General features: G+C 36.2%; 2 protein-coding genes across 5 annotated transcripts; one reads left to right on the top strand and one right to left on the bottom strand.

The window, feature by feature from the left end:
* Window positions 1-2,261: 2,261 nt before the first annotated feature.
* On the top strand, window positions 2,262-19,600 carry LOC111334163 (DNA repair and recombination protein RAD54-like). 3 transcript variants are annotated; one of them, XR_015992972.1, is made up of 27 exons: window positions 2,262-2,377; window positions 2,577-2,660; window positions 3,285-3,395; window positions 3,610-3,670; window positions 4,302-4,437; window positions 4,730-4,749; window positions 5,353-5,402; window positions 5,741-5,818; window positions 6,465-6,512; window positions 6,668-6,683; window positions 7,991-8,043; window positions 9,423-9,516; window positions 9,828-9,952; window positions 10,679-10,760; window positions 11,029-11,097; window positions 12,043-12,149; window positions 12,222-12,261; window positions 12,476-12,508; window positions 12,827-12,991; window positions 13,124-13,234; window positions 13,463-13,521; window positions 14,018-14,082; window positions 14,431-14,509; window positions 15,164-15,319; window positions 16,007-16,030; window positions 16,530-16,689; window positions 17,075-18,537. XR_015992972.1 is itself a non-coding variant. In XM_088737771.1 (27 exons), exons 1-27 carry the CDS (start codon window positions 2,375-2,377, stop codon window positions 17,271-17,273), a joined length of 2,229 nt encoding a protein of 742 aa, XP_088593897.1. In that variant the 5' UTR covers window positions 2,262-2,374; the 3' UTR covers window positions 17,274-19,600. The 3 variants fall into 3 exon arrangements, 2 of the variants coding, with proteins under 2 accessions (XP_088593897.1, XP_022795593.1); XM_088737771.1 differs by having other exon boundaries at window positions 3,288-3,395; window positions 16,526-16,689; window positions 17,075-19,600; XM_022939858.2 differs by having other exon boundaries at window positions 16,526-16,689; window positions 17,075-19,600.
* On the bottom strand, window positions 18,363-22,966 carry LOC111334157 (RNA demethylase ALKBH7, mitochondrial-like). Of its 2 annotated transcripts, XM_088737776.1 has the most exons (5): window positions 22,625-22,965; window positions 21,522-21,664; window positions 20,187-20,217; window positions 19,099-19,223; window positions 18,363-18,505 (listed from the first exon to the last, which is right to left on the bottom strand). In XM_088737776.1, the coding sequence occupies exons 1-5, from the start codon at window positions 22,934-22,936 to the stop codon at window positions 18,388-18,390; spliced, it is 729 nt and encodes a 242-aa protein (XP_088593902.1). In that variant the 5' UTR covers window positions 22,937-22,965; the 3' UTR covers window positions 18,363-18,387. The 2 variants fall into 2 exon arrangements, with proteins under 2 accessions (XP_088593902.1, XP_088593901.1); XM_088737775.1 differs by lacking the exon at window positions 18,363-18,505 and having other exon boundaries at window positions 18,975-19,223; window positions 22,625-22,966.
* Between the last annotated feature and the right edge of the window lie 22 nt (window positions 22,967-22,988).

The raw sequence follows: 22,988 nt of genomic DNA, 5'->3' as shown, positions 1-22,988 counted from the left end.
TGAATTAGAGGGCTCTAAAACAAAACTTTAAGCACAACACTGATCAGTCACAAGAAAACCTGACTACAACCATGAGTTGAAAGCTAACGATAACAGACCAAAAACCCTGTGGAGATAAAGGCCACTTCAAGTAGATTTTATGATACGTTGATGCTAAATAACCTAATAGGTTTTGTTTGCGGATAGAGTTGTAGATCTTTTTTAGTGCTACCGGCCGAGTTGAGGAATGCCATGCCTGTTTGTGATATACTATTTTGCAACAAGTTACTTCGATTTCGAGGATGTATGATAACAAAGGTTTGGAACTAAAGGTTATCACTGCACGGTCAGTGACCATAAATGTAAAATACCCCGGCAAGAGTGTTTATGGGATCGGAACTGAAAATAAACGTTGAAGTACCTGCACAGGCAAATAAGTGTCGCTGGGTTGCTTTGTTATAGACAAAACTTCTTTATTATTTGGAAAGATGAAGAAAAAAGAGAAAACAATGGAAGACGACCTTTTGTGAGGTCCCTATACTTGAAGAACTCAGTGACGTTTCTAGCATGGTCTAGCGGCATGGAAAATGCTAAATATAAATGTATTTATAAGAGCTAAAACGATTTGAACTTCGCACAATTGAGATGCATAATCAACTCGACGAGCCAACCTATTCAACTGACAAATAATTAAACAACACTGGATTTGTTAACCAAACCACCACATAAATACTAGTGAATGACTTCTATTCGGTGAGAGCTCCGACCACATTTTCCGCTGGCACTCGACAATTCTCAGCGAAATTACATGAATTACAATTATTTTGTTCGCTGATTCAACACTTGTCTACATGAAAAACTCATCGTGGGTGAAGGCGAAGAGAAAGCGAAAGAATTCTTCAACTTACCGCTTTGGAAGAGAATGGATGACTCGTTTCGTAGCGTTCCTGTTCACCTCTGGTGGTCAAATGGCTTAAGCAGCTTTCGTAATGGGATTGTTCATTTCAAGAAGCTTTAATCGGCTGCGGTTCCGGCGCCGTGATTGTGTTCGAAGGATCACCGTCACGAGACACTTGTCGCCTTGCTCAGTACGCTTACGGAGACCAAGCCCATTACACGACATAATACGACAGCGCGATATGTCATCCAACGCTTCTGGCATGAAAACAGCAGTGGTTATCTAAAATGTTTTGTCTAATATATAATGATAAGAACGTCTCGAATTGGTTGAAATTCAACCTCGTGAATATCTTATAGCTAGGAAAAAGACTTGGAAAGATTGTACCTCTGTGAGGAACCGATCGCGCCAATCTAAGCTTACATACTACGCCTTAGTAATCCGTAAATACTGTTTACTCCTCTTTTGCTGTTGTTTTATAGGATCACCTCCTAAAATTATAATTAATTCTACCTATGAATGTACCTCCAGCAGAGAAGGCAAAACACCTTTTTAAATCATCATTATTCTTCCCAGTTCTTATTCATCGAAGCCGGAAGTTCAGCGTAACTGAATTTCAGCCGTTTTCAGTCGAACGATTCAAGGATTATCAAGCTTTCTGTTACGGTCCCACTGTTGTGCGAAACCAGCTGTTCTCCAAATTCGAAGGAACTTTCCAAGCGACACATTTTGGTTGGCCGGGGACGTTTAAGAGTTCAGTGCAGTTGGGGTGGAAACTCTTCACATCGATTTTCCTCACTCACCCCACCCACCCCCCCCCCCCTGCGCCTCTTCCCCCAGTAAGGCTTTTCATAGCTTGAATGGTCTCTTTCATGATGGACGTCTTTTTATGTCACGAAACGCTCCCCGTGACATCCTGTGGAGTCCGGAGTGGCTTCGAATGAGACATTTGTCATTTTTTAAGGAGGTAACTGGTTTCTTATAGCATTATTCAGATTAAGATGAAATTCAGACCACGTTAACATTAGAAAAAAACTTTGCGAAGTAACTTCCTTGAATTGGTTTAAGAAATATATAAGGTGATTGGTAGTCTAGTCGACATGATGATATCCTGTATCTGACCTGATGTTTTTGGTCATTTGAATTCTAGATCTGGTGTTTTATCAGAAACAGGACGATTTCCCTATATTTACTCAAGAATCGTAGATCACCATTCCCGTAAGAAACTTGTCCCGACAAGTTAGGGAAATTAAATGGCTGTAAATAAACTACTTTCTTCTTTTAATTTTCCGTCCATAATTTATTCCTTCATTTCGCATTTCCCCAGTCCTTTCATGGTTCGTTTGCGAAGGGACGTTGCTCTCGGGACTGGTACAGAGTATGCATGCAAGTCAGCATCAGCTTAAAATGGCGCCGATTTCGAATTACAAGTGTCGTGTGGCTGTTTCTTTGCGTTTCCACGATAACCTCTGACCAATTTTTTAGATTTTTAGAGCCATGGTAAGTTTTTACGGACTTTGATATGTTATTTATAAGTTCTAGAGAGATATAAAATAATGTTTGTCACTGCATACCCTCGACGTTCGTGATGCAATTTCCACACAGCTTAGTTCATCGACCAACAAGTCACTCCTATCTCCCTGTAGATTTAGTTTAGATGTATGCAGTAATTTCCTCTCTACAATATTTTTTTTTACAGAGGAGATCTCTTGCTCCGAGTCAAATTCTGAAAAGGAAGCAAGGCTTTTCAGAAGACGAAGAAATTGGGAACAAACGTAAACAGGTGAGACGGAACGGAACCATCAGAATGTTATTCTGTTTTCCATCTGATGAAAGCAAGCTCAGTAATGACTGAAATTAACGTTGTGGTCGAGGCAGTAGAGGGCAAGATTTCCGTATAACCCCATACTTCATTATGCATTCAATTCTTGGATAAAGGAAAGCAGAGGTAAAACAACAGATTTCCTTTGGGACAACGGCTTTGTTTTTATTGGTATGGGGTTATACGGAAATCTTTCCCAGTAGAGAATTAATTTATCTAAAAGTTAGCTTAATGTCCAAGGTTACAGTTTTAGCTTTTGTATTCCTAAAAATGTGAGAACCACAGACTGCTTTAAGCCTTAATTCCCCTATCCATGAGTGACCAAGACAAAATTTTTCCTTACAATAATTATCATAAAAAAATCAAGTAGACAAGTGATGAGAATAAAGAAAAATTTCTATTAAGGGTTTATTAGTTGATCCAATACCAAGTTCTCCAAACTGTTGTCATAAGAATTGTACGGCAGACAGTAGGGAGAATTACTCATGAGATCTTGGAAGTGATGGGATTTATGAACTTCTGATCAGCGTGAGTCATCTATAGTGTCCATAATATTTGTATTTAATGTGTTTCTTTTTGGCTCAGAAGTTCAAGCTTGGATCATTCGAAGCAGACGATAAGCCTGATATCGGGAGAAGAGTGCTTGCTCCACTTTCCACTCAAGCAAATGATTCCTCAAAAATTGTTTCAGCTCATGTATGTTCTCTATTTTCTCCTATTTGTATATATGTTTGTATAATCATTTTAGTTTAGCCTTCAGTAGCAAATGATTTAAACATACACTTCACATATTTTACTTATTTACATGTATAATAAAAAGGTTGTTGTATGCAAAGTTAAATCTCTCTAATGATTATCAAGAGAGGGTGATTTCAAGTGATTCACTTGTATGCTGAATATATTTACACAGGAAGATTTAATACGCAAGATTCTTGCAAAGCCTTTCAAGGTCCCAATTCCAAACTATCAAGGTTAGGTTTGTTAACTTATGTTTTACTATGATTGAAGTATTTTTATCATTTCATAATGCATGTAAGTAAAGAGCTTTCTATTGAGCCAAGTGGGCCATCAGGTGGGTGCTTAACTCTGGTTTCTGTGACGTGAAACAATTAGAAGTACTTCTACTCCCCCTTGGTTGGGATGCTAGTCCATCACAAGGTTACCCCCAGCATTGAATTTACTGGTACCCATTTAAACACCTGGGTGAAGAGAGGCACTGTAAAAGTAAAGTGTCTTACCCAAGAATACAACACAGTGTCCCCAGCCAGTGCTTGAACCCAGACCATTCAATCCATAGTTGAGTGCACTAACCATGAGGCTACTGCGCCCCCATTCAGCTGATAACTGTTAACAAAATGTACTGCTCTATTCACACAAAGAGATAATATCCAGTGGATAGTGTTATTCACCTTTCATGCAACTGGGGACAGAAGCACAGAAAATCAAGCATGAACAAGTGGTGATTGGTTTTACTTTTGTATTTGATTCGTTGAGGTTTAATCAGTGGTGTGAATTTTTATCAACTAAAACATAGCTTAGGAAGCGAAACCAAAGCAGTCCTAGATTACTTTGATAATGCAATTGAAAATTGCTGTTTCACAGGATGCACCTACTCAAGAGGGCTTGGTATTAAAAGGAAAGGACCTCGTAGAGCTCTTCATGATCCTTTTGAAGATAATGCTCTTGTCCTCTACTCTCCACCTGAACTAACTGCTCATGAAAAGCTCACAGCAGACTTGTAAGAATGGAATTGTTATGTTTTCTTTTGGTAATCAGCTGTGGTAATGATTCACCGACAATGATTAAAATTAATGCCTGTTGTAACTAGCCTATGGACTTGCTGCTTGTGAAACAAATTATCAAATTTTATATTTACAGTAATCTCATGCTTTAAAATGTACTGTTTGTGATATAAGTGGCTGTCTTCTTGTTGGTTTTTGTAATTTCGTTTTAACAACAATAACTTGTCTTTACCAAAACTAAATATTCTCCTTGGTGTTTTTTTTCCTTTGATCAATGTTACTACTCAGAGAATTCCAGGAAGTGCATGGTAAGATTTAGATATAATAATAATTTAACCATTAACATCCTTACATCAGTATGCATATAATTCTCCATGATACATTCTCTAAAGTATAAATTTTGTCCTTGTTGGCAAGGAGAATTTGTTTAACAAAAAGAACTTTTTGGTTGCTGATCATTTCCTTTATTCTCGTAACGTTAATGTGTGATTCAGGGGTGATATTGTAAGGAGAAATTAGATGTTCGTCACTTTTAGAGGTCAAAGGTTTAATGCAGGTTCATACTTTGGTGTTAACTGTTAGTAATGATATTGATGTAATCGTTAATTCATTTCTGGTCTATGTTACATCACCAATGCCATGGTAACCGAGAGACCATGCATGCTTTTCCGATTTTGCTTTTCAACCTGGATTGTGTGTGTGTTGAATAAACAACACAGTCGTAAACTGTTTCTGCCTTCTTGTTCTACATCTGAACAACCTTAAGTTAACAGTCTTCATTTATATTTGTTTTTTTTATTGGTGATGTGATATTATCATACCTCAGGATTAATTTTTTTTTTTTTTTTTTTTTTCTTTTTTAACATCTCTAGGAATTGAGTTTTTACTTTTCTGTTTTCTTATTTAAACAGTTGTTGTTGATCCACTGCTGGGTAAAATTCTTCGTCCCCATCAGAGAGAGGTAATAGCAAGTGCTAGTTTTAAAGAATTTAATCACTCATAGGAGTTTGCCAATAATGGTAGCTCCTGGAAATTGGTTCAGGCACCGAACGTCTACCTTGCAAGGATGTGATTAATGATGCTGCCATTAGCATTATTAGTCGTAGTTTTTCAGTCAGATATGAAACATTGTTTGCCTAAAAAATAAATTAAGATAAGCCAACTTTTTTTTCAGTTTTCTAGTTGTACCACCCATACCAGTTTTAAAGAGTGCAAGATAAAATGATTCAAAGGTGTTTTCATTTTCCAAATTATTTTAAAAACAACTGGAATCATAGTCTGTATTAATTTGTTTTGAAGGGTGTCAAGTTTTTATATGACTGTGTAACTGGCCAAAGGATCCAAGGCAGCAATGGATGTATTATGGCAGATGAAATGGTAAGTTTAATGATATACAAGTCTACTCATTTTATGCCTATTTGCTTTTAAAATAATATTGAGCTATGACAGTGTACCTGTGGTTTGGTTACCTCTACCTCTATCCTCTCTGTTGGATTGCTTTCCCCTGTTTTCTCACTTCTGGTCTTTGATCCTCTGTTTGAGGAGGAGCTTGGGGATACATAATCTGACCAGGGGCTGGTAACCTCAGTCCTGGTTCAGATAGACCTGACAGTAAATAAGCTGGGAGTAAGTGCGGAATGGACGTGAAATACTCAGCTTTATTTACCAACTAAACCCTTTGCATGGAGTTGTACAGTGCAATTATTAGGGCTGTCAAAAATAATTTTTGATTTAGTAAGTGGTCTGTGATTTACCAGTTCCCAGCTTATTTTGACAACCCTTATATAAACTTTATTTTCTTTCATTTAAATAACATGTTCTAGTTTAAAAGGGTTTCAGTTTCAAGTTATTCAAACTGTTTGATTTTTATTTTGCTTTATTTTTAATGTATCAATGACCCAGAACTAGTTTAAACTCATTTTGACTTTATACTTGTGAATTCATTTTAATTTGAACTGAAACATGCATGAAACTTTTAACTTGAATGATTAAGTGATGGTTTACATGATTATTTTTTTTCCAGGGGTTAGGGAAGACATTACAATGTATCACTCTGATTTGGACACTGGTGGTAAGTACACTGTCCAAAGATAATACAGGACTGGTGTATTTTTTAAATTTATTTAATATCATCAAGATTGTAATTGGCTCACCTAAGCTGCTACAATGCTACACATTAACCTGTAACCAAATCCACTAATTTACCCTTTGCTCTTTTATCTTTAGAAACAAGGTCCAGAAGGTAAGGACAAAGTAATTAGACTTATGTTTAACCTACAACCCTTTGCCCATCGCTATTGTTTTGTGCACAAGAATTAACAAGTTCTTCTAGCACCTTAATCCTCAATTCTAGATACTTGATCTTCAATCTTTGATTCTTGATGCCCGATTCTTGATCCCTGAAGACTGAGTTTCAGGTGGAGACTGTAAACTAGGAGGCAGTGTGGCCGAGTGGTCAGAGTGTCGGACTCGTAATCTGGTGCTCCCGGGTTCGAGTCCCACCCCGACCACTAGATTTGTTTCACGGTAGCCCCGTGTTCAGATCCTTGGCCACACTTGTAAATAGCCAACTGGTTTGCCTCTGGCCAGTTGGGGTTCTTAATGATGTTCTTAATGATGTTATGTTCAATTTAGACCATTTGTTTCATTTGTTTGCAAGGACCACAATGGAAACTACTGGTTCACAAGTAATTGTGTAATCCTATAAAAATACTTTTTTTTTTTTTTTAAACCTAACTTTTGGGTAGTACTGTATCTCTGTGTTCAGTTCTTGTCTGTATTGAATTCACTGAGCAAAGTTGTGAAGGTATCACATTCAACATCACTTATTAAGATTTAAACTTTATTAAGAGTACAAATACTATTATATTTGTATGGTTGTTGTTAAATTAAATGCTCCTGGGTTCTAACTTGTATCCATGGGTTTTGATAGCAGTGGCTCAGCAAGCAGATCTAGGGGTACTTGCTCAGCTACCAGCTTGAAGCCTGTAGAAAAAGGTCCTGGTATTCTAGACACAAATTTAACTCTCAGAAAATTTGTTCCGATTGTTTGAATTCCTAAGAAGCAACATAAATTGTAAGAGACAACAAAATGCAGGATAAGGCTACTGCAAGAGTTTCCACTTTCAATTTTTACAAGGGAGCCCAGGGCTGTGGTCTAGCAGTGCCCAGTGGCCCCTGGCGCCTTACTTTTGCTCTTGGGCGACTCAGGAATCTTAGTTTTTTCATAATTATAAAGCATATGCTGGGCACCCTGGATTTCACAGTTTCAGAGCACTGGGCTCCCTTCAATTTTTTTTAGAGCACAGCCTTGGAGCCAGAACCTTCCTAGGAACAGGAGGCCACTCGCGCCTTAAAAACCATATGGTACCCTCCAGCTATTCTAATCTAGTATGCATTTGTACCACATGTTAATGTTCAAAACACTGTGTACCAATTCCTCTTCCCTACTATGACATGTACTACGCCACAAAATCAGCTTGTACTTGCACTCTCTGATCAAATGCCAAATTGCCACAGTTCTCTATAAACTTATATATTTCTTTCCAGGTCAGCCAATAGCCAGCAAAGTTGTCATTGTTGCACCATCAAGTCTTGTTAAGGTACAGTAACAGATTGAGTTTTAATTTTTTCATATTCATTTTGTCAAATTATGGTTTCATTCTGTCTCAAAAGTTTCTCATAAGAGCACAGAATATAAGTGAATGCTTCAAAATGGTCATCTATTGTAGATAGTAGCCTCCTGAGAAATGTATGCATGGGGAGCAAACATCGATTGCTTGTTAACTCTCAGAGGAGATTAACATGTAACTTCTCCCTATAATACCCATACATTATCTAGCAAACAGGTTTGGAGGATACTCAAACTTATAAGGTGTAAATTGTTACATGTATTTTAATCTAATACCAACTTTTCTATAACTAATTTACAAGAAAATGTGTAGCAGCTAGAGGGGAAAATTAACAGTCAGTCTGGAGAGTTCAAGGGTTAAGTGTTTAGATTCAGGTACCATTTTTAGTTTGTAGCTTTACTGAGGGCTGTGGTCTAGGGTGAACATTAAACATTGAAATGTAGGAAGTGATCAGGGCCGGGTTGTTCAAAGGTGGGTTAAGATAACCCAGGATTAGCGTGAAATTTGATTTCAGATCTGAAAGCTTTAAGAGAAAGTTCAGTTTAATTATTTTGTGTGTACAATTTGATGATTGGATGCTCTAAAAATAACGGGGAAAATTTTCTCAGAAAGGTTCTTGAATAGAGAAATAAGGAAACCCGAGTCAAAATTTAACCCTGGGTTAGTGCTAATCGGGATATATCAACAAAGTTGAAATGGTAAGTTGGCCACCGTAACGATTACAAAAGCTGACGTTTCGACGAAGGGCCAACGCTCGAAACGTCAGCTTTTGTAATCGTTACAGTGGCCAATTTACCATTTCAACTTTGTTGATATATCCAAATTATTTCATTACTCCCTCTGACGCAGCCCCAAACAGTTTCTTTAGAAACTATCAGCCTTTATTCATTAGTGCTAATCGGCCTTCGAACAACTGGACCCAGGGCTTCAAGGGAAAAAATTGTCTGGCCATTTGAGAAAGTAACCTTTCTTGTTGTCTTTCACCATGTAGTGCTTTTATCCCTTTCACTTCCAAGATCCCATGAGTAATTCTCCTTACTGTCTGCCATTCAATTCTTAGGATTTTAGTTTGGTATTAGATCAACCAATAATTCCCTAATTTATATTTTTCGTTATTCTCATCACTTACCTCAGCTTGATCACCCATGGGAGTTAAAAAGGTTGATAAGACCTAACATATGTTGGAGTTCTGTACAATGTTTTATTTCCAGTGGGCAACTTTCTTTAAAATGTCTTTCCTTGCCAGTACTTGAAAAGAACTGTTGAGGTGGAAGGACTAAGTTGAGAGAAAGACCTCGCCAAATCCTTTCAGATATCCAAGTTTGAGAGTTGTAATTTTTTGGTTTCAGAACTGGTATAATGAACTTCACAAGTGGCTTGGTGGTAGAGTTTCTGCATTGGCTATAGACTCTGGGACCAAAGATCAAATTGATAAAAACCTTGGTAAGACTTTGAAAGAATGGGTGGGAAAAAAGCCTTTATTGATGTCTGATAGACTGTTAGATTCTCCTTCAAAGTTGTCTTTTAAAATTGTGGGAGGTGTTAAATCAGAGGTCAATTAAGGCTTAGCTCTGCACAACCCTTTCTTTATTGGTTATTGAAAGATTTACTATGTTTATATTTACAAGCATAGTTAACTAACTTACTATGTTACAAGTATGGTTTAAAAATTGAAGTCCTTCTATAGAGAAGACGTTTGAACTTTTAAGTAGAGTCTTATTCATTTATTTTCTCTTCTTTTCTGATATCTTTAGGAATGTTTATGTCTCAACAAGGGAAGCGTACAGCTAACCCAGTGTTAATAATTTCATATGAAACTTTCCGACTTCATGCCTCAGTGTTACAGTCAGGACCTGTGGGTTTAGTCATCTGTGATGAGGTGTGATAAACAAATAACACTGAAATTACCATGACATTAGACAAACAGTTGCTCATAAGCCCTGCCACTTATGTATGTAAGCTCGTCTGATTATAGGTCCATCTACCTGAAAACAAAAACATATATCTGATTATAAACCCTCCCCACTTCCCCCAGATACAAGCTCCTCCCCCCCCTTCTAGCTTTTCTTGTATTTAGAGATAGGAACTCTGTACTACTTCAAACAGAAAATTTGAAAGAACATTGTGGAACAAGAAGTATAATGATTATTATTATTGTACTTCTTTTAAATCATCAAAGATAAACTTTAAGTGAAAAGTCTGAACTTTCATTTTGTTAATAGTATGTTCCAGTTCTGTTCATGTTGCTCATTTTAATGTTATTCTAAATGATCATTGTTATTAATTAATTCCATTTATATGAGATGTTTTGAAGCTTAATTTAAAACCAGTAGATCCAAGATGTATTTTGATCAGCACTGCCAGAACTCATTTGAAGTGCTTTTTCTCTCTTCTGGTTTTAAGACCCTTAGGTATAAATTCCTCCGTTTATAAGCCCTGGGCTCCTGAAACTCCTAAGGAAGTTGTATAGGCTTATCGGTTATAAGCACTAGTTTACAGTATTGTTACAGCTATGATTGATGTTTTGCTCTATTTCTTGTAATTGATGTACTCTACAACCTTATACGTACTGTAAGTTCAACTGGTCTTTTTCTTTTCTTTTTAGGGACATAGACTAAAGAATTTAGAAAGCCAGACATACCAGGCTCTTGATAAATTAAAGACAACAAGAAGAGTACTTTTATCAGGTGGATAAAATACATCATACTGTCATCACATATAATGATAAAATAACAGAAAAATCTTTACAATACTGTCGTCCATCTGCTTCTTCTCGGATATAAATTACAACGTACATGTATACAAATTACCACTTGTATGAACAGTCCAAACTTCTCTCAAGAGGCACTTGGAAGCACACTGAGTTCTTCTTATACAAAATATAACTGTTGAAAGCATTCTTGTATGAATTCTTAATTTTAAGATATTTGTGTTAGTTGTGGGTTTTTTTTCCAGGTACCCCAATTCAGAATGACTTATTGGAATACTTCAGTCTTGTTCATTTTGTAAATAGTGGAATTTTAGGTAGGTCATTTAAATGCAGTATTATGAAAATGAATTTGTTGAAGTCACTTGTGTTTTAAACCCTTTTTAAGCAGACATTTTGAGAATAAGAAAGAACAATTATAGCAAAAGCCATTTTTCTTGTAGCATTTAGGCAGAGTGAGAAATTGTTATCAGTTGATGCCATGATGCTACACCAAACATGGGGATATTGTGAAACATTGAAAGAATCCTTGGATCATTATTATGTTATTCATAATTGTTATACCAGGGTTTGTACTGGTCCTGGAAAACCTGGAAAGTTATGGAATTTTATTTGACTTTTTCCAGGACTGGAAAGTCTTGGAAAAAGACTATAGGTTGTGGATAGTCCAGGAATTTGGCTAAAGATTAAATAAGCAAATTGAGTTTTCAGAATTAACATTCTAAGAAATGCATATAGACCATAAGGAGAATTGATATTGAAATCTTGGGTAAAATGTGAAATTTGGAGTCCTGAGAAAATCAATCTGAGCCTGGAAAAGTCCTGGAAAATTCCTTGAAATTTGTGTCTGAAAAAGAGTATGAACCCTGTCTACTTTGGCGTGAGTTGGGGCATAACCCAGTATCATAATATGCATTTAACAATTATTCGCCAAAGGTGAATATTCCCTGAGACAAAGTTGACGGGATTATTCGACAATATTCACCGAACCTGAGGTAGATAATTGTTTTTATAGTATAATTTCAGAGCTGAACAACAGAGAAATTTCTAAAATCATAACATTTTAGTAACATTTATTAACATTTTATTTTAACATTTTATATAAACCGCGTGGAGCGGTTTATATAGTGTCATATAAGGAACCGCGCGGCCAATCAGATTGCTGGAAACTCTTTGCTCAGCTCTGAAACTATACTAATTATAATTATTCTCCATACTGACATCTTTCCTATGATACTGATCTTTACAAAAATTTATTTCAGGCACAGTATCAGAGTTTAAGAGAAAATTTGAGAATCCTATTTTGAGAGGGAGAGATGCCGACGCTTCTGATGCAGATCACAAGAAAGGAGCAGAAAAACTTGCAGAGGTAACGTTAAAAATGATTTTAATTATTCTGTTCAAAACCATGATTTGATCTTGCATTTCTGTATCTTCATAGCTTGCATTGCTGGTAAACAAGTGCATCATCAGGAGAACTGGTAAATATACTATAATATGTAAAAGTTAACAAAAATATTGTACTAGGTCTTATGGGTAGATCTTTGTGGCTGTTGAGTTTTTCGTCAAAAGTGACCATTGAATCGAAAGCTTATTATGTATGATCATTTCTTTCAGTCTACACTGTTTATTATGGCAAAAGTGGGTTTGTTTTATTGACGATAACTTGAATTTTGTATATTCTTTGTCTTGTAGCTTCAATATTGTCCAAATATCTGCCAGTTAAAGGTTCGTCTTTTTGTGTTTTTTTTACTTGTGAGAGGTACACATAGTAAAGTGAAGCTAAAACCCTTGACACAATTTTCTTGTCCAGATATGATTTCTGTCATTTGATGCTGATCCTCTCAAATTCTGGTCACTGTTGGTATCATTTCAAACCTTTATTTTACATCACAAGAAATCTATTAAACATGTTGATGCTTTATACCTTTGTTCAGTGGTTTTTTTTGTTTTTTTTTTTACACTCTGTTAAAACTATTTTTTCTTCCTTTTATTGGCTGGCCAGCATTGTAGAGGTTTAGTGCCATTTCCTTATTTCTCCTACAGTTGAACAGGTTGTGTGTTGCCGAATGACTCCTTTGCAGACAGAACTTTACAAACATCTTATTCAGTCTAAATTGTTTAGGATGGAACTCACAAAGGCAAAGTCTGCTTCTGGAATGTCTGCATCATCCTTAGCTTTTATCACACAACTCAAAAAATTGACCAATCGTAAGTACATACTGATTAGTCAGAGCAATCTTCAGTTGTACACAAGTCATGCATGTTCAAAAACATTTTAACGATCATCCTGTGCAGTGTCGTTTTGTTAATAACATGTTCCATGATTTTAATTTGTCTTAGATCCTGAATTAATTTATGACAAGGCTCAAATGGGAGAAGATGGCTTTGAAGGAATACTGGACATGTTTCCAAAAACCTTCAGCCTCAAACAAGTGCAGCCTGAACTCTCTGGTGAGTTGAAATTGCTCGCATCCAAACATGTGTTCAGCTCTTAGACATGCATGCCATGAATATTAAGTTGTGTGCATTTTAGTTACATTTACACGTATTCAGCAATGTCTGGAAGAGGAAGGAATTATTGTCAGTGACAAAAACAAACTTACCCTTTGTTAGACTGATTAGTGATGATTTCTTATTTATTGATTTACATATTTTAAGTATTATCTATTTCTGTTTTAGGAAAAATGCAAGTGTTAGACTACATTTTAGCCATGACAAAATCGTCCACTTCAGACAAGGCAAGGAAGTAGCTCAATTCTCACGTTTGACATTGACAATAATCCTTGATAATCTACAGTGCTGTTGATACCACAATTTTCTGTTTTAACCCTTTTAACTCCCAGAAGTGATCAACATGTAACTTCTCCCTATAATATCCATACATTTTCCACAAACAGGTAATGAGAATACTCAAACTTATCAGGTAGAAGTTTTTATCTTGATCCAACACCAAGTTCTCATTACTCATTTACAAGGAAATGTGTAGCAGCCAGATGGGAGAGTTAATAATCAGATCTTGGGAATTAAAGGGTTAAGAGCCTTTATTGCTTCCTGGCCACTGGACAACCCTCATTGCAATTTTAGCACTCATTAGTCTGTTAAAGAATCTTTCTGGGGCATGTGCAAGTAAACATTGTTATGGCAATTGTTGTTTCATTGTGTTTAACTTAGTCTTTTATTGTTTTGTTTTGTTTTTTTACAGTGTTACTGATACTTGTTACTGTTTTACAAAAGGTTGTGTTAGTTTCTAACTACACTCAAACTCTGGACTTGTTTGAGAAACTTTGTAGACTTAGGAGGTGAGTTGTACATTTAAAAAAGTTGTCAGAGATTTTTCAACAGTGTACTCCAATTGTATTTTGTGAGGATAAACTTCTTACTAATAAAGCTCAAGGGCCATACTGGGCAATCTTGGCCTGAGGTTATGGTAGTACAATAAAACGTAAATAATACCTGAAAGGAAAGGTTGTGCACAAAATTTTACAACAAGCATTTCAATTCCATCCAGATTTTTTTCAATTATCATCCCATAGTGGAATGATCTTTGTACCACTTCACTTCAATCTGTTTATAGTAAAGAGAATCACCACCAACTGAAAAATGAATGTGATTTTCATTCATTTGGTAAATGTTTTTGTTTTTTTCAGGTACCAGTATGTTCGTCTTGATGGTACAATGTCTATCAAAAAGCGGCAAAAGATTGTCGACCGCTTCAATGATCCTCAGGTAAGAAGCAGTTATAGTACTAAAGATTTTTTTAATTGTAAAGGTGACTCGAGCATTCCACCAAAATATTGATCATTTCTTTTAATTAATTAATCCAAAAAGGCTTTAACTTTCTAGTAGTTTAAGAATTAAACGTATGCTATGATCATCTTAGGGTAATGTCATGGTAATGTTACAAAAACTTATTTTTTAATGGACATCATGGTTAGAATTTATATTACTTAATATGCTATGCAGTGTAGTTTACTAGGCAATATTTTTCAGCAACAACAGTTTTTTTTCAAAACTGGCAACAAAGCTACCTAATTTTTGTTTGTTGTGCTTTAAGAAAAAAGTTATTAAAAGCACTCAGTTTTGTTTAATTTGGAGTAAGAATTGGCTTGTGTAATCTTATTACTTTCAATTGATTTTGAGATGTGGATTGGATTGGCAAGGGAAAAAGATATTATGTGGATTTAAGTTTCTTGGATCAGAAATGATTGCTACTGCAGCATTAGCTGCTAATATACTCTAGAGCTTGTGAAAAGTAATCCTAAAATTCTTTCTACATGTACACGTATGTTTGTACTTCTCTAGAAATAACTGATGAAAATATTAGCTTTTATAATTGTTAAAAAATTATTTGTTAATGTACCTCGTCATTTCTTGCTTTAGGGTAGTGACTTTGTGTTCATGCTAAGTAGCAAAGCTGGTGGGTGTGGCTTGAATCTGATTGGCGCTAATAGACTGGTAATGTTTGATCCTGACTGGAATCCTGCTAATGATGATCAGGCAATGGCTCGTGTGTGGAGAGATGGACAGAAAAAAAAGGTTTGTGCAAAATCGTATAGTGAAACTTATTGTTAATCTGTTCATCCAGGAATGCAGTAATAAGTTTTATCACCTCTGTAAAAGGACTATCCTTTTATCAGTTCTGTGGTAACTGATAGATAGATAGATAGATAAGATCTTTATTGACCTGGAAAAAATAAAAGAAACACGTCCAAAGACAAAACGTCTGGACTTACAATTTCCTACATATATCAATTCATTATATATATACAAGACTAAGTGGCTACACAAATTCGAAAAGACATCTATTAAAAAAGCAACATTTAAAACGTTCAGTTCTAACTAGAGGCAGGATGTAATTATGTCCTCTTTTCCTGAATTTAATTCAAATGATTAAAGGGATTAAGTTTCTAAAGAAACAGTGGTGCTGCCACAGTGAGGACTATTACATGATAATTAACATAAATTGGCCACTGTAAATATTTTCTATGGTCAGAAAATAAAGCTGAAATGGAACTTGCAAGGCAATAGACAGGTTATGCTTTATTTTCATAATCTGGCATGCATTTCATAATAAAAAATTTATGTACCTAACCATGGGTAAAATTTCAATGGTGTTTCTATGGTTTAAAGTGTCTAGCTGGGTGCTTTGAGAGGGTTTTAATTCACATTTTAGGAAATTATGCAACATCTGCATTCTAATGGTACTCTAAATCATGTTTGTAGGTCTTCATATACAGACTGTTATCGGTAAGTTGATATCATAAAACATGGTCTAAAGGGTCTCATCGCAATAATTCAAAATTACAGCTGCTTCCAAGTTTCAAAGATCCCATTAAAATGAGGCAGGAGCAGAACCTCACTTTTGGCAGTGAGTTTTTATTACAGCCAAACCAAGTGAAGCATACCCCTTAAGATTACATTAATGGATTGATTATTTGAATATTGAACCGGATAGCTGTATTTGTTTTGAAAAGGAACGGAACATTGTTCAAATCGGAAACTAACTTCTTATTTGAACAATAATCCGCACCATCTCAAAATGGCTTTTGGTCATGGAATTAGAGGTTAAAGACTTGAGAAAAATTAATTACTAGACTAAGTAGGCATTTTCCTTGCAAGTTCTCAAGTGATTTTTGACAAGACTGGCTTTATTTAACAAGGAACACGATTCTTACGGAATTTTTTGTTTGTAAACATGTTTGTGGCCAGATTTTGTCACACTAGTTTTAATCTTATTTGAAGACAGGTACAATTGAGGAAAAGATTTTTCAGCGACAAGCACACAAGAAAGCACTAAGCAGTTGTGTGGTAGATGAAGAAGAAGATGTAGAAAGGCACTTCTCAGTAGGGGAGTTGAAGGACTTATTTTGTTTGAATGAGGATACCCTTAGTGATACACATGACAAGTAAGTTGAGGTCCTTGTCAGTATCTGAGCAACTGCACACCTACCCCTTCCCTCCCCTCTCCTAACCCAATAACAGTTAACTGATGACAAGTTATGGATAATGTTGGGTTAGGGGAGGGGTGGGGTGCACGGTTGCTCAGATGTTGATAGTGATCTTTAAGTTGTGTAACATTTGAACCCAATGCAACTGATAAATGGTGGAAACTGTTTTGTTGGGACTCCTCCACTTGAGAGAATTTAGCTTAGGTTCCAACAGAAGCCTTAAATACTTTGACCTTCATGTCTCTTGCAAGGCTTTAAGCTAAAATTTGTTCCTTGGCAACTTCAAATCACCAAATGGTTGAAGCTTACCAGGACTGACTCTTCTTTTTCTAATTTTGCACAGATTCAAGTGCCGTAGATGTGTGAACAATATTCAGGTGACCCCACCCCCTGAGGGAACTGACTGTAGTGCAGATCTGTCACAGTGGAATCACTGTGCCGATCGTAAGGGACTGGATGACATCATGTTGAAGGGAGCCTGGTCAAGTGGTGTAACCTTTGTATTCCACCAGAAATCACATGAAAAACAACTGGGCCTTTAACTGGTAGATAAGCATGATTCAATTTTGAAATTGGAACAGAAATTCCCTGGACCTGATTAGACCTCCATAGTATCCAAGCAGATCCAGGGGTCCATTTCTCAAAAGGGCTGAAGCCACATTTTAAAATGATATCAAAATTTAAAGAATAGAGAAGCATGTTCTAGTACCCTAACCAACCCATTTTGTTCCTTTTGCTGATAGTTTTATCGTATAAATTTCAAAAATTTTTAGACCCCCCCCCCCCTCCCATATTGAATGAAAACAGGATGCCTTTACAGACTGGTTTAGTCACCAGGGCCCTGGAGAAACAGGCCTCTGGTACCCTACAGTATTTGCCATGATTCCACAAAAATGATTATTCTACTATATGTCACAGTAGATTTTCCAAAAGAGGCTGCGAAGAGTTGACAAAGCAGCAGTGATCATGAAAGAGTCCTTAAAAATCTTGCGAAAAAATCCTTCAAGTAAACACGAAGTGGCCTTAAAAGCATCCATAATAAGCTGTTAAGTAGCTCTTATTCAAACCTGTCCCACCACACACAGCACAGACACAGGGTTTGTACGTGTCTTGAAAACCCTTGAATTTCAGAGGCCGATTTCAAGGCCTTGAAAGTACTTGAATTTCGTTTTGGGTCCTTGAAAGTCCTTGATATTTTATTGAACAACATTAAAAAATATCTGCTTTTGTTTTGCACCATCGGTAAATCCAAAACATAGATGCTAACAGAAACATTTTTCTTGGTTTTGAGGTAAAATTGTCATTAAAAAAAGTCCTTGAAATTTCTAAGTAGGGTCCTGCAAAGTCCTTGAATCTTTGGCCTGAAAAAGTGTACGAACCCTGCAGACAGTTCACTTTGAATGTTTGTCATGTCTTCAAGCAATAAGGAAATTGTAAGCAAGACTTTTAAACATAAGCTCACTGTTGCTGAAACCTTCCACATGTTGTCATAAAATAATGTATTATCTATAGTAAATATTTGTCTTAATATTCATTCATTCTTGTCCTCAGCAAAGAAAAATGGCAGTGAAAATATTTAAGGTTATTTTTTAAATAATTAGTTCTTAGTAATAGATGGATTTGAAACAGTCATTTAGAAGAGATGATTTATTAATGTTAGGGTTGGCATCTGAGGACTAAAGATACTCTCCTATCTCTAAGCACAGTCTTTCCTTTCCAAACAGATTCTTCTTCTTTCAATATTTCATGTGTAAATTCATACCTTACAGCATCCCTGATGGAAAGAAATAAATACATTTTAATTTGTCTCGTGATAGTAAGTAAAATTAATATGAATGAACATGTACACAGAATTGTATATATAGGCATACAACAAGAATCACAATTCTGTTGCTTTAAACCGTCCTTGTGCTTAAGACCAGCCACCATTTGGTGTGACTTTTCAGTTCCCAGTTATACTCCTTTGTTGATAGAGCCACTGCAAGAGCTAGGTGTTTAGCCCAAGAACACAACTAATTGACCAGACCAGGGGCCCGTTTCTTTAAAGTCCCAGTAACTTAACAGGTCTGTAAAGCTGTTCTATTTTCATTCAAGATGAGGATTTCAAAAGTTTTGAAAATGATAAAATAAAGCTCTCAGCTAAAGAAACAAAAAGGAGTGGTTTGGGTGCCAGAACCTGCTTTCCTGTCCTGTAAATTTTGATTTTAAAACATGGCTTTGGGCCTGTTAAGTTACCAGGACTTTCAACAAATGGGCCCCTGGTCTGGAAGCTGGCACATACCAACACTTTGCAAAAATAATGGTACTTGTACACTGTATTGTTCATCCTTTATTTTTAAACAATGTTGAGCCATTGATGCATAATACCTTATAATGTAGAGTGATCTTGGTTGGAGAAGGGCATCAACTTTGACATTGCCAAGCTTCTCATGTTTAAACCTCATAACTGAAGGTGACAGGAGACTGACGCCAGATATTATTGCTCCACAAAACTGAAAAGACAAAATTCATGATGCTTTACCTTGTGGAAACCTCTGTTTGTTGAATGAAAAAATGAATTGGTTGTCTTGCCTCCCTAACCCTTTACACTGTACATTAGTACACATATTCTCCATACTGTTCTCTATACATTTCCTAAGGTGCTGGCAAGGAGAATTTGTTGAACAATCAAGAGCTTTTTTTAGTTGCTGATCATTTCCTTTATTCTTGAGACATTAATGTGTGATTCAGGGGTGATATTGTAAGGAGAAATGAGATGTTAGTCATTTTTAGGGGTCAAATGCTTAAATAAACCTTTTAACACCATTTACTTGACAGTTATTCACAAACCAGGTTTTGATCCTTAAATTAAAGTACTCCATTCAATGTGTGTACATGCCTTTTTCCTTTATTTACTTGTTGTTATTGTTGAAGAGTTTTCAGACTTAAAATGCTGAGGTTCTGAGTGTACTGAACAAATAATAGTAAGAATATTTGCAGCCTTCTCAAAACTGGCCGTCAACGAGCCGCCTCCTTTCAAATCTTGGCCGTCTCTTTTCAGTCAAAAAATATTATTTTCAAAGGCAACAAATGAAAAAGAAAACAAGAAAAATTAAGCGCAAACAGAGAAAGTTAAAGAAAAGCCGCCAGAGTGCGTTTAGTTAGCGTGATCCGCTTAAATCTTATATAATAATTACATGACTTTTTTCCCTTTCAACACACCCAAAATGCACCAAATTGCATCTCCGAGCATCTAAATTTCCAAAATTTTCCAGGGAGCATGCCCCTGGACCACCTTACATGCTCATGCCCACAGGGCACTCAAAGGGGTGCCGTTGGCACCTCAACCTACTCCTCCAATCCATTAACCTACTCGAAATTTTTTTGAGAAAGCTGATTTGTAACCAAACATTTATTTATTTTGATTGATTTTGTTTTAAACATCTAGCAAATATTTTAAGAGGTCGATCTGTTACCTTAATGCTGTCAACGTGGGGCTTAATATACCTGAAACAAAAAGTAAGATCAATACGATTCATATATATATGATATTACATGTGATAGGCAGAAAAAAAATCAATCAACTACATTTCATCCCTACAGACCTGTTTCGTGGTTGCCCACTCATGAGTGGGCAACCACGAAACAGGTCTGTAGGGATGAAATGTAGTTGATTGATTTTTTCTGCCTATCACACGTTATACTCGTTCTACTATATGTAGCGAGCACTGTTTTTCAGATATCAAGTTTAACCCTTCTATATTATAATAGTGTATACATATGAATTGAGCCTTGCTAACAGATGACTCACTCATTTGTAGAGGATGAACATTACAAACCAACTGTCTGAAACAGAGGAATTGGGTTGAATACTGGTACTCTGTGCACCATAAAATACTGTACAGATAATTAGTTGCTAGTCACTCTGAGAAGTCAAGGGTTAAATTTTCAACAACACTGGACATTGAAGAAGCAATCTCCAATGTTATTGGTTTTATTAACCAAGTTGAAATAGTAACGTATATGAGAACGATATGTTTCATATGTTTGTTGTTGTTTGAAATAGTAAATTGGCCACTGTAACGAATAAAAAAGCTGACGTTTCGAGCGTTAGCCCTTTGTCAGAGCAAATGGCGATTCGCTCTGATGATAATTTGCTATTCGCTCTAACAAAGGGCTAATGCTCGAAACATCAGCTTTTTTATTTGTTACGGTGGCCACTTTACTAATTCAACTTAGTTGATATAACCAATTACCTTGTTACCCCCACCAACGCAGCAACACAGTTTCTTTAGAAACTTTCAGCCTTTATCAATCTCCAATTTTAACTAATATACAAATGAAAATAACATTCTGACATCTTTATAGGAGCTGTTACATGCACCACTCACCATCTAATGAGAAGACTCAAACTTATCAAGTAGAAATTGTCATCTTGGTCTAACACCAAATTCTCAAACTAATTTACAAGGAATTGTCCAGTAGTTAGAGGGGATAATCTACATTATTAAAAACTGGATCATTGGATAATGCAATTCAAGACTTTTTATTGGCTTAGCCATTATGGTATATCAGCCAATATAACATAATCTACAAATATGGTAAGTGTACGCTTCAGCTTAAAATCAAAAGGGAGCTAAAAATCCGGTTTCTTCTTACGAAATAATAATTTCTTGGGGGCGTTTTTAATAAAACAATTATTCCACTCGTGCTTGTTGGATATGAGATGATTATAGCCAACTCGGCGCTACACGCCTCGTTGGCTATCTATCATATCCAACTTGCGCTCGTGGAATAATTGTTAAATATACCCGTTTTTGGCTAAATCCAAGACATGAACATGGGGCAAGAGTTCCATGCCAGGCCTGAATGCCACATCTTGAATTCTTTGGAAAACTGACAAACTCTCGTGACTCCATCTTGACTTTTCTGTTTCCCTATACCCATGGATTGCCTACAACAATGAAAGATTCAGAGATGAAATAACTACTTATTATTTGACAAGATTGAGCAAAATTTCATGATTTCTCGATAAAGGACAGGCCCCGGTTGTTCGAAGTGTGGATTACGCTATTCACTGGATAAATCTCTATTCAGTGTTGTTAATACTTATCCACTCTAGAGCAATTTATAACATAACCAAAGTAAAGCGCGCACTCTGATTGTTCAATTTAGCGTCCCCCATTTCCCCATGGGTGTACGTTACTGACGTGAGCAAATGCAAAGACTATTTTTCCACGCACACTTGTTTTTTCTGGTCGCGTAAGATTTGTTAAATAAAAGGGAACTCTTTAGCTACAATGTATCAATGTTATGTTATAAAACAAATGGTAAACACCACACCGTACACTATTGAGTTACAGATGCACTTGGGAGGTTTGCTAAGCACTCAAGAAGCTAGAGTCGCTCTCGGGTATCGCCTTGAGCAACTCTTACGCTTCTTTCGTGCTTAGCAACCTCCCGCATGCATCCATAACTCAATAGTGTAAGCTGTGGTGTTTACCATTTGTTAATTGGGATGAATAAGTGAACTGGGCTCTTTGCCATAGGCAAGGTTGGGCACAATGTCATGATTTGTCATGGGGGAGGGGGGTGAAGATGAATTATATGCTTGAGCCACAAGTTCACCAAATTAATTAAACTGAGCTAATATAAAGGTAAAATGTAAATTAATCTTTTCGTGATCAAGTCATTCTGTAAGAAAATTTCAATTTTTTATTTCTTTGCCAAACTGAGCCGAAGACCTCAGATGCCCATTAGAAATCAGATTACAATCTGACCTATTTTTTAATACGAACACAACATAATTTAATTCTGTTTGAAAAGGGGACACGAAGGGATGATCCTAGAGTTGTTTTACGCTCATAATTTATTCAGGTCATAAGATTACTTGCGATTCCGTTGTGAAACTTACATTGTCCCAGTGATCGTACTGATACTTTTGTCTCTTCAAATATGGTTCGATTTCCTTCAATAGTAAAGTTTCCTCTTCTTCGGAAATAAAATGTTCACAAACTTCTAAATTACCGACTACGAAATCTTGTACCATCTCCAACTCTTCTGTACTGCAGCCATCAGTTATAAAACAGATTCTGTTCTCTTCGTTCAGATTTTTAGCTGTACTCGATAGATATCTCGTAAAATATCTGACAGACTTTGCATTAATGGAAGAAAAACGCGATAAAAACAGTGATCTGCACAACTTCACAAGACTCTTGTCCGCCATATTGGCTTCTGAAGTAACCGCTGATATGCGAACCGAAGTGCACCCGCATCAG

Source organism: Stylophora pistillata, chromosome 11 (genome assembly GCF_964205215.1).
Source record: "Stylophora pistillata chromosome 11, jaStyPist1.2, whole genome shotgun sequence".
Classification (NCBI taxonomy): Eukaryota; Metazoa; Cnidaria; class Anthozoa; order Scleractinia; family Pocilloporidae; genus Stylophora; species Stylophora pistillata.
Note: the sequence above shows the minus strand (reverse complement) of the source record. Positions and strands in the feature narration are given on the sequence as shown.

Excerpts from the sequence above, each read along its gene's own strand:
- LOC111334163 (XM_022939858.2), top strand. Across the intron at positions 12,150-12,221 it reads GAGCAGAAAAACTTGCAGAG|CTTGCATTGCTGGTAAACAA; the intron begins GTAACGTTAAAA and ends GTATCTTCATAG. Across the intron at positions 14,510-15,163 it reads ACCGCTTCAATGATCCTCAG|GGTAGTGACTTTGTGTTCAT; the intron begins GTAAGAAGCAGT and ends TTCTTGCTTTAG.
- LOC111334157 (XM_088737775.1), bottom strand. The coding sequence starts at position 22,936 with ATGGCGGACAAGAGTCTTGTGAAGTTGTGCAGATCACTGTTTTTATCG. Across the intron at positions 21,665-22,624 it reads AGTACGATCACTGGGACAAT|GCAATCCATGGGTATAGGGA; the intron begins GTAAGTTTCACA and ends TCATTGTTGTAG. Across the intron at positions 20,218-21,521 it reads TTGGATTTAGCCAAAAACGG|GTATATTAAGCCCCACGTTG; the intron begins GTATATTTAACA and ends TTTTTGTTTCAG.